Source organism: Pavona decussata, unplaced genomic scaffold, assembly GCF_977016875.1.
Source record: "Pavona decussata unplaced genomic scaffold, jaPavDecu1.1 SCAFFOLD_214, whole genome shotgun sequence".
In the NCBI taxonomy this organism is placed as follows: Eukaryota; Metazoa; Cnidaria; class Anthozoa; order Scleractinia; family Agariciidae; genus Pavona; species Pavona decussata.
This window is the reverse complement of record NW_028145619.1, coordinates 3564399-3575531: the sequence shown is the minus strand read 5'-3', so window position 1 is coordinate 3575531 and position 11133 is coordinate 3564399. Positions and strand designations below refer to the sequence as shown.

The 11133-nt window shown below is 35.0% G+C and overlaps 1 protein-coding gene across 3 annotated transcripts in view; it reads left to right on the top strand.

Moving 5' to 3' along the window:
- The first annotated feature begins 21 nt into the window (after positions 1 to 21).
- LOC146460340 (diacylglycerol kinase beta-like) overlaps positions 22 to 11133 on the top strand; it is a 41671-nt gene continuing 30559 nt past the window's right edge. The window contains exons 1-4 of one of the 3 annotated variants that reach the window (XM_085088474.1): positions 22 to 156; positions 2750 to 2826; positions 7297 to 7504; positions 8490 to 8792. In XM_085088474.1, coding sequence (XP_084944600.1) covers positions 48 to 156; positions 2750 to 2826; positions 7297 to 7504; positions 8490 to 8792 — 697 coding nt within the window. In that variant the 5' untranslated portion in view covers positions 22 to 47. Of the gene's footprint in view, positions 157 to 2422; positions 2571 to 2749; positions 2827 to 7296; positions 7505 to 8489; positions 8793 to 11133 lie in introns of those variants that run through there. The other 2 variants (XM_085088475.1, XM_085088476.1) reach the window with 2 other exon arrangements.

Here is an 11133-nt window from a genome sequence, read left to right as displayed (position 1 = left end):
GTGAATAGAACAAGACGGTCGACTGCAGGTCTTTGTTTAAGGTAGAAATGGCGGCCGTCGTTCAATCGAACAACACATCTGCAAGTCCGAATGCGACGGGAGTGTGGAATCGATTGTCCCCAGAAGAGTTTCAACAGCTCCAGGAGTACACCAAATGTAAGATGTTTTTATTCTGCCTTTTTCGCTGGTTAACCAGGCACTTGAGCTTGTAGTATGTTTGGTGTTGTTTGATAGTAAGCAAACTTGGCCGTTACGGATGAATGATGCTGTCCAGTACACACAACGGCAAAATTTCGACCTTCGATGCTTTTTGTCTCTTTTCATGTAGAGATTAGCATACGACATGCTTTTACCTGATTTTTTCGCGATAGAAGACCAATGTGATGGCCGTGCCTATAAGCTCGAATACGTCGCAAGACGCCGGCACATTTATAATCAAAGAGGTCCCTAGCAAAAGCCGAAGGTCTCGTGTATGTTTACACCGTTCGCCTTTGGTGTTCACATGAGAAAACTCACAAATTGTTATTTTGCCTCAGTATTAATGTTAATATCACTAAAACGAGTTGATTACGAACGGAGTAACACATATATATTGTTTACGGGGAAAGTGAATCCGGATTTTAATACCTCAGCATTATTCTAAGCCTCGGTTTAACATGTTCGCACAGTATTAAGTCTTAATAACATGGCGGCTTGTGTTATTGCTCTAATTTTTTCATGTATAAACAATAATGTCCTTAATTTTGAAGACAAGGGAAGGTTTGGTTGGGTGGTTTTTCTTCTTGGCCAAAGTGGGCTTTCTGATCATTTCTTTCTTTTGATTATAAAAAGTCCCTAAAAGAATCACTTCATTGCGGTTTTTTGGTTTTCACCGCTTTATAAAAGTTTTCATGACTGCATCCTATCTACGAATATTGTCATTGAAGCTTACGCACAAGCTCGCGCTCTCTCGCGATATTTTCACTATCAACAATATTGTAATTTGTGCGACTCAAATTTCTTGTTATCGAACCATAGATTTCTTGGTTAGAAAAGTATTTTTGTAAACGTTTGCACTTAATTGACATTTCTAAATTATTACATTTTCGCTTTGCCTTATTAAAAGGTCTCTTAGTTTGCTATTTTAAATGAACAGCTCACATCCACATTTTTTCCCCGGCAGTTAATCTTAGCTTATGCCTTTATTTTGAGCCTTGCAGGGCTACAGTGTAAAGAATTAAACCTTGAGGTTGATTTTTAATCTCTTTTTCGCGGCTATGTTAATTTGTGTGGTTTTGAATGACATCCGCGCTATAACTGATATTCGTTTTCGTTCAAATACCCGTTTGCTTTATATTCATTTCACGATTTCATTCAGTGGACCTTTTTTAGAATGGAGAAGTTCTGAAATTCATCTCTTTTTTTCTCTGTATGATATTACAAATCTATTTTGTACCAATTGTATTCTTGGAATTTTCGAGTTACACCCACCAAAACTTAATGTTATCCCTAGAAATGTCTAAGTGTTGTCATAAAATATTTATAGCTTCTGGCATGCAAACACGGGGACACAAACAAAATATCATCATTTTTTGCTCAATATTAAGAGTGAGGAATGTCAGACATTATCAGTCAGAATATCTTTGTGCATTGATAAGTAAATTCTAATTGCCCTTCTATTTAGAAATAAATTTTCTTGAGATATTACAAAGAAATTTCTTTTTGAAACTGATTTTTAAATTCTTCAACGGTGGTATCATAAGCAGGCTTCAATGTTCAAGTCAACACCCTTGAAATAACCTTTAGTTGTTTGCGAAGACGGCTAGTATCCGTGCCGTGCTTGCAAAGCAAAGACATCATTGATTTGTATTGGTTTGCAGACTACAGCTACATGTAACTGCGCATGCGTTAGCAGATGAGATAGAATTGAACATTTTATGTACGTGACCTTTTCATGTGTTTTGCTGTTTCACTGACACACAAGAAGATGTACTTTATCTAGAATTCTCAGTTTGGTGCTTAATTGATGAATTTTAATGTTTGGGTCATCATTAAGGGATTTAGCCGGGAATCTCTGGTTGGCTGTCCTAATGGTTCCATGCTGTTGTGAAAAATAAAAGAACCAATGGCAGGCCAAAATACTCCATCAGGCTTTCAGTTCCTCTTAACAACAATTAGACTATTTCTCTGAAATTACCACAAGACAGCATTTCCATAAGTTGATTGTTTCTCTGAAATGAGGTGAATTTCACTCAAAGCTTTGCCTTTTTATTCACTTGTCGAGGGGGTCATGAAATATATTTGGCATGTTTGTTTCAGTAAAGTATTTTCCTTCGGCAAGATTTTGAAATGGCAAATCCTACACTAATGTCAAATCTTAATTCAGTCTGAGCAAAAAACATTTAGTGGCATAATTTATTGCTATTAGTTGTAAAAATATAGTAATTAGTTCAAATATTCTTATTGCAATTGAAGTTTTGACGTAGCTTGGATGACCACAGCCTCAATTATGTCAAATGTTTTAAATCACTGTGTTATTGAGGAAAAAGAAAAAGCCAAAATCAGGGCAGTTTTGTTGGTATTGAAATCCTGTGAGTGTTCGAACTGCATTTTCCTTGGGTTGTCAATGTGATTTCAAATTGTAATAAATATAATCTAGAATTACATCTGCATGTGGTGTGGTGGTTGCGTTTTTGTGTCTTTGTTTTGCATACTGCTCTTAAAATTAATCCTCTTTTGCTAAAACGTGTTTTAACCTGTTCATTTTTAGATGCAAAGACTAGCCGACTGACTGATGTTCTTCAGCAATTCCGTGATGGAGTCTACCCACAGTATAATCCTGAAAAAGTGAGTGATTCCTTGATAGAAAATTACTTTCATTTCAGGGTCTCGTAAATTAACATTTCAAATCCTCATCAATAATTATTTTTATTTCATTTGACAATGTACAAAAAGTGTGTGTTTGTCACACAGCACATACATATTTAATGTAACTTTTTTATTTGTTGTATCTCTATTTCTTGGAAAATGCACGGTAAAAATAGTGTGGGCCTTAACTTAGGGGGCATGCAGTAAATTTACTGACTAAGGTCAGATATTGTTATTCATTGAAGCAATCATGATATTGTGTCAACTAAATGTACTTTATTTTTAGGCTTTGCTATGGGAAGGTCATTGCTAAAAGAAGTCGTCTAGATAAAAAAAAAAAACATTTTATCAATTAAAGATGTTCCATTATTTATCGCTCACGAATAAAGTTTTGACGTAGGTTTTTGGCAAAGGTGAATTTGAAGAGTTAATTAAAAATGACTCTAACACCATTCAGATCTGTATATTTATGCACAAAAACCCTATCCATAATGTTGTTTCATGTATTTTTAACCTCAATTTTTAACCTTTTCACAAGTAAAATTCCCCATGTAGTAGATTTTGGAAATAGTCACATTTTAGTACTTTGTGATCCATGGACTAAAAGGGACAGCCACCTATCACAACATAATAAACAGCTCAGCAGGGAAGAGCTGTGGGAAGCAGAGATAGCGACTCACCTCTCACCAATGTGGCCCAGGTTTGATTCTCAAACTGCCATCATATATGGGTTGAGATTTTTGTTGGTGCTCATTCTTGTTCTGAGAGGTTTTTCGTGGATTACTCCGGTTTTCCCCTTTCTTCATAAACCCAACATATCTGGATTCCAACATTTTGATCTGGAGAGAGTCCCTGGATTTAGTGTTCTGTGCTAAATATGTTGCATTTGAATTGTCACACTTTTGGGATTTCATCTCAAGACTCAAAAGTTAGAACCACCTTGCAGAGCATAATAAAGAGCACCACAAGTACTGCTCAGTAGCTTTCATTTAAATGGTCACACCCTAGGATTTCATCCACAGACTCAAAAGGTAGAACACACTTCCAAACATAATAAACAACACCACAAGTACTGCTCAATAGCTTTCACTTGAATGGTCACACCTTAGGATTTCATCCACAGACTCAAACATTAGAACACGCTTCCAAAGCATAATAAACAGCACCACAAATACTGCTCAGTAGCTTTCTCTTGAATGGTCACACCTTAGGATTTCATCCAGACTCAAAAGTTAGCACACACTTCCAAAGCATACAGTAATAACAGCACCACAAGTACTGCTCAGTAGCCTTCCCTTGAATGGCTACACCTTAGGATTTCATTCATAGACTCAAAAATTAGAACCACCTTGCACAGCGTAATAAACAACACGACAAATACTGCTCAGTAGCTTTCATTTGAATGGCCACACCTTAGGATTTCATCCACAGACTCAACAGTTAGAACCACCTTGCACAGCATAATAAAGAGCATTACAGGAAACTGATCGTCAGTAGCTTTCAGTTGAATGGTCACATGACTAATAGTCATTGAAACAAAAGTTACTGAACTTTATTACCAGTATATCTCTCAGTTAGTACGCACGGTTTTGCAGAACATATTTCGCTGTACGGCCAGCTAACTTTGAAAGTTTCCTTTACTGCACTCCCGATTTGCTTCAGAGATATAATAAATATCTTACTAACCTTGTTTTCTCGGATCCTCGTTTTTTCCCTTTGATTTATGGCCCGCCATGTTCTGTGGATGAAACCTTAAAGTGTGATCATTCAAATGAAAGATGCTAACACTGGTAGATGACTCAGACAAGTAACACCACAGGTTTTAAAATTCAAATGTATTAAAACAAGCTTCTTCATCTTGAGAAAGTGTGTACTGATTAATGCTTTGTCATAAAATTAATTGGCCATCCTTAAATGGAAGAAAAATTAATGTGTGAAACAGACTGCACCCCTAAACTATACAATGTATGTCTGACTGTCTAGAACAAGAACTCAAGTTAAATGCATTTACAGTCATTATGTAAAATCAAAAAATCTCGTAATGTGTGAAAATGTATCTTTGAAATACTTAGCAAAAGAGTTTTCTTTGGTGCAAGTTTTTACGCTGGTATTTTGCCAAGAAATTTAACTCTATTTGAGAAAGTTGTTTTCTGTCTAGTGTTGCAAAGAATGCAGCCTTTTATTTACAAATTCAAAGTTTCACTGACAGTTTGAAATCATGAAAATACTGTATCGTAAGTTGCACTGACAATTCCTCTTAAAAAAATCTGTGATAAGATCTTAACTTGGTAAGAACCTCATAAAGTGCAATGTGAGTCAATATTTACACTGGGACCACCGATAAGGTTTGCTTTATTTTGACATTCTGTATGATATTATTTCACACCAGACAGAAACAATAGCTACAGAAAAGAAGCAAACATTTACTAAATAAATATAATCATAGATCTATACTTTCTGTAACTTGAAACCTTCAGATTCTCAATGTTCAAGGGAAACTTCACTTGATTAGCTGATTAAATGATAATGATGGCATCAATATTATTAGTGATAAAACAGGTTTTCAAAATCTCTATTATACATTGATAATATTATACCGGTAATCATAGAATTTGTCAATAATCCTAAATCAAAATCTACACTGAAGAACTGTAGTCATGGAAGATCTTTAAGCCCTTTTCACTGATGAAATATTTTATGTACCACAGAAGAAATCATTGTGTCATTGGTTTGGGAATTATGATTTTTTTAATTGTTATTTACACAAGGTTAACGAGAAACACACATGCACACTTGTATGTAGATAACAAGAGATTATTTTGGAAACAAAAAGCCACCAGTGTGGTGTCCTGAATGTTGAAAAAACAAAGTAATTGAAATGTCATATGTCTTCAAAATTGTTCATTCCACAATTGTGAGATAAAATAAATGTTATGAAATAAGACAAGTTTGCCTTCTCTTGCAAAAAAAAACCTACAGTGGATTATTACCATAACATCAATGAAAACATTCTGTCTGAATGAAAAAAATATAGGTGTTAATGGTTTTGGCACTTTTAAGTCATTTTCACTTGCAGACCTCAAACAAGCGTGTACTAATTTTAAACTTAATATAAATAAATAATTGTTATGATAAATTGAATTGTACTCTGGGAAAAATATAGTTCCTGATTCCTTTTTCCTGTAAGATCCTTGAACTGTTTTCAAATCATACGTCAAATTTTTTTTAGAACCTTGATATTAATAAATTCTTTGTGCACAGACATTCAATAATAATTAATTAATTATTTGGTGATTGTTAATATTGAACATGTCAGCCCTACAACCTGTTTGTTTGTTGTTCCCTTGTAAAGTGTCTGAATACAAATGTAAGCATTCTGAAGGCACTTGATTTACTCCATATTCAGTGGTTTTACTGTCAATTCATGTGCGTGTTTTGCAAGGTGTGATGAGTAAAATGTCCTTGCCATGAATATTAACTGTAAAGCCACATCAAGAATGCAGTGCCTCAAAGATTGGCAAAAATCCATCTTTCTATTAATACATTTTAGTCTCACTGTGCTGATGATAAAAATAAGGTAATGAACATGAAAGAAGTATTATGTTAAAAAAGTAAAATAGGACATCAGCAATACCGACATGTACTAAAACAACAACACAAAAAACCTTGATTGCGACTCATAATGGTGTTGTAACGATAATAGTCAAAATAAAACTAATGTTATAATAATTGCAATATTATAATATTATAATAATATCATTACATCATTATAATGCAATAGACTTAGTGTAATGTTGTAACTGTAGGCAAAGGTGCAACTGGTATAATTAATTTTTATTTAATTTAATCATTAATTTTTATGGGATATTTTTTTTTCCAATAAATTAAAGTATATTGTCTGGTGTAGTGTTTAGCAAAAAATAATAAAATAACATTTTAAGGTTGCCACAGTTTTTTTTTTTGATAAAACTGATTGTCAGTGAGAGTCATTTTCAGGGCCATGTGAATTTCTATTATGTTATATTGTTATTTACTGATTGGGCATTTAGGAAATACTTAAGTGAAGGTACCTCTGAAATTTTAGTACAGGCATTTATTAGCTCTAAACTGGATAATTGTAACTCCTTGTAGATCGCCAGGAGCTCATATCCAACGTTGTGATTCAATGTTGAAGCCTGGCAATGGATTTCAAAAGCCTCTCTAATCCTTCTTTTGAAGGTCCCATTCTTCTCCCTTACTACAATTGAAGAGGAAGAAGAATTGAAGAGAACTGAGGGAATCGAAAGCTTGTGCTTGAACATAAATTTCCTATCCTGAAAACGAAACCTTTTTGTTGACATAATATGACAGGATCAAGAAACAATTTTTTTTCTAAGATCCCATTTCTTTCACGTGTACCTCTTGGTGAACATGAAACAATTTTTTAGTATTTTTTTTTTCTTTTTGCAGCCAATGGACTATGAAGGCTTCAAACTGTTTATGTCAGCCTATCTGGGTAGCAATGTAAGTGAAGACTTGTGTGAACATCTGTTCTGGGCATTTCACAAGCAAGTGGCAGTGCAGTCTCCCTCCTTGTCGCAAACTATCATTGACAGTGTGGCCGCCACAGTGGTATCCAACTCTCAACAGGATGTTAACAAATTTGATCAACGGAGACGTAAGTTTTAAACTGCACGCCTGTTGCAGTACATTACTATGTCCCTCTTGTTCCTAGGTTCTGCTTTCTTGCCGGGATTAAATTTCAATGCCTGTAGCTGTCAAACCATCAGTTGGCGAGTGTGGAGATACTGAACTTTCCTAAAGAAAGATTTACTAAACAGGCCTTGCCAATATGCATGCAGTTTACAATAAACATCTTCAATTCAGATCCAGAGTGCTTTAATTTTCATATTAAAATAAGACAGTGATTTTTTTTGTTCTCTTTTAACTGGAACATTTACTGGTACGGATGTTGTCATGTTTAACCAGGCTTAAAATCATTCAACTAAAAAGAATGATAAATGATATTAAATTGATTAAACTGTCAGTAGCCTTATTATGTGTTGAACATTTTAATATGTCACGTGGTTAGTAACCTTGATGATTTTATTCAAGGTTTGATTAACCAACCACTTAAAAAAAAATAGTATGAAGTAATTAAAATTAAATATAATACATGTGCACATTTTAATTTATTTTCATATCTCTTACAAATATTGAATTAAAGAAGTTTTAAACAGCAAATTTAAAAAAAGTAATTAAAAATGTACTTGTTGGTAGATTACATTAAAGGCACTAATTAAAAGTGTGAACTGTGTTAATCTATTCAGATGAATGCATTTTTTTTGTGTGTGGTCAACAATCCAATGAACATTTGAGGGTGTTTTCCAGGAAATTTATTCAAATTCTGATTGATTACACTATCTTGGCCATGAAATTGAAAATTAAATGCTTAAAACCTGCTCAGTTTTTGTTTTTGCTTTTTTTCTGCGGTTTTATCCCAGTTTTAATTAATATTTTAACATAATGCATCTAAACAAAGACCGATATGTCAAACCTGGTGCTGTTTTAACCGATAAATATTTTGTCATCCATAACTCATTTTTAATGATCAAACTCATCAAATAATATTAATTCATTTCAAAAATGAACTGCAACTTCAGTTTCAGAAATTCCAGGCATCCACAGCGGCGCTGGAACGGCAGCACTGGTTGCCACAGCAGCAGCTATAGGCGTTGGCGATAAACCTGAAATAACTCTTTCTAAAGTCAACGATGACGAGGCTGAATCAAGTGCTAAACCTAACGGGTCACCTACCGTTAAAACTAATAATAACGCTTCCATAGCACAACCTTCACTCACTTTGTCTCCGGCGCCTCAAGATTCCCTAGGGCTCGGTACGTGGGGCCGAAAGTCACCTGATTTAAAACATCACTTCCGAAGACACTCTAGCGGCTCTTTCATGGGTTAGTAACAGCATCAACACCGTTAATCATGAATAAATGCCATTTTAAAGATCACTCATTCCTTTTTTAATTTTTCTTAAACAATAATTGCATAACAACCTTGATCACTTTTTGTTGCAACTTTGAGTTGCTTATTAAAAATAAACTAATATTTTATAATGCATAAATGGATTAAACAACAAATGAATAAGAATTTAAGCACGTTAGTGGTCTTTGGAACTGGTCATTAAATTGCTCCTTTCAATAACACACAAAATGTTTTTATTAGAGATTTAAATTTTGTAGACTGCCATCAACGTCTTTGTGCATGTCTCAGAATCAACAAAGTTCTGTGTTACTTCAGTGGGCTGAAATGTTTGTGTTTGTGAGTTAAGTGTATTTACCACTGTAGTGCTGTTCATTTGGCGAAGGAAGAATGTAATAATTTCTTGAGTTTCTAACCCTGGGGTGTAGCTTACTGATCTGCAGGTGTGGCCTGTCTGCCAGTACAATGTTGACAGTTACATGTATTATAATAGATTAAACTCATCACCAATAGATGAGTGTTGGGAAGGTGTGGAAGCTGCAAGCGAGTGCAAAAGGTACAGCTGTAACCATGGCAATCCTGTGATTGGCAACCACCCAGGCACCATTACACTGAAAACTCAGTGGAAAATTAAATACTTACCAATACTCACTTAAAGGGAGGGGAGGGATGAGAGCAAAACTTTTTTCTGCAACTGTACATGCAGCACAACATGAGCAAAATGGATTGACATCAACAAGGGAGCTGCAAATTTACTGAGGCCTTGTGAAAACCCTCAGACCGCCCTGCATAGCTTATAGGGGTAGACCGCTGGCCAGCATTGTCTCAAGTTTAACCTCGCTTAAATTACATTTAGCCCCATTAAGTTTTGACTTCGAGCTTTTTTAGTGGTATTGAAATGTACAGTAAGATTTTAGCCTACATGAAGACCATTTCAGTTGACTGGAAAGAAGAAACGTCTGTGGAATGCCGTTGCTAATCATGTTCCAGTGTCCTGTGGTTTTCAATTTTTCATTTTTGCATAAATTGTGTGTACTTTCAATTGAACTGAAAAAATATATATACCATCACATTTATTCCATTGGGCATATGCCGCACATTGACATTCAAATCCTGGCAGTATGTAGGATGTTTGTCCCACGAACCTAGTTTAATGGCCTTAGCTCCCACGAGTCTCCTGTAGCTTAGTGGTAGAGCGTCCAAACTAGTAATCAGAAGGTTTTAGGTTTGACTCCTGATAGGAGCACGCAGAGTTCAAAGCATTTCATCTTTGGTGATAATTTTGTTTATTCTTCGGACTTAAATGTTGAATCAAGCAGTCACGATATAAGGAGAAATTGGATATTGGTCACCACTGGGGCTTAACGGGTTAAGAACAAATACAATTATATTAATGTTGAGAATGATGTATTAATCAATAAATGACACACACATACTCTGAAAAAAATCCCAGTGCTCCTATCAGGAGTCGAACCTTCCGATTAGTAGTTTGAATGCTCTACCACTGAGGTACAGGAGACTCGTGGGAGCTAAGGCCATTAAACTAGGTTCATGGGACAAACATCCTACATACTGCTAGGATTGGAATGTCAATGTGTGGCATATGCGCAATGGAATGAATGTGATGGAATATGTTAAGCCTGGTGAAAAAATGTATTAATCAGTAAATGACACGGGCATACTCAGAAAAAAATTAATGTTGTCAAACATTTATCATATATCATGCTAATGGTCTGAGAGGCAGGCCGCCAGACCACAAGTCAGCTTCTCTAAACACTTAGCCATGCCAGCATGCATAACAGATCAAATATTTCATCTACATGTATACAGGTGTAGGTGCTTTTGAAATCCTTAGATTTCAAACTTTACAAACTACAGCTGCATGAAAAAGCCCCCACAGAACAATTTATAGCCACCAAAAATAACACTTTCATCGACTTTAACAAAAAAATGGCAACCCTTTATCTCAAGCAATCTCTTTTCTTGAACAGTCTGACTCGGTCGCCACTATCACCCTCTCGTATTACCATTATAATTGCTATTTCTCATTTATCTTTTCTTTTAGTTTAGTTTCAACAAAGTGTATGTTTTATTAAATGTACTGCGTTTAGCTATTATGTGTCAGTAATACCATATTTCTGTTTATGTCTGTTTAGCTTGACCTTACTGTAAATGTTTTTCATACTACCTTTATGTATGATTGTTATGTATGATTATTTATTTAATAAATATAAACAAATTGGAAACAAATAAGGCATAAGAGGTCATTGTAATCCCGCACTATAAAAGGAACTTGGTAAGGCCAAGTGACCAATC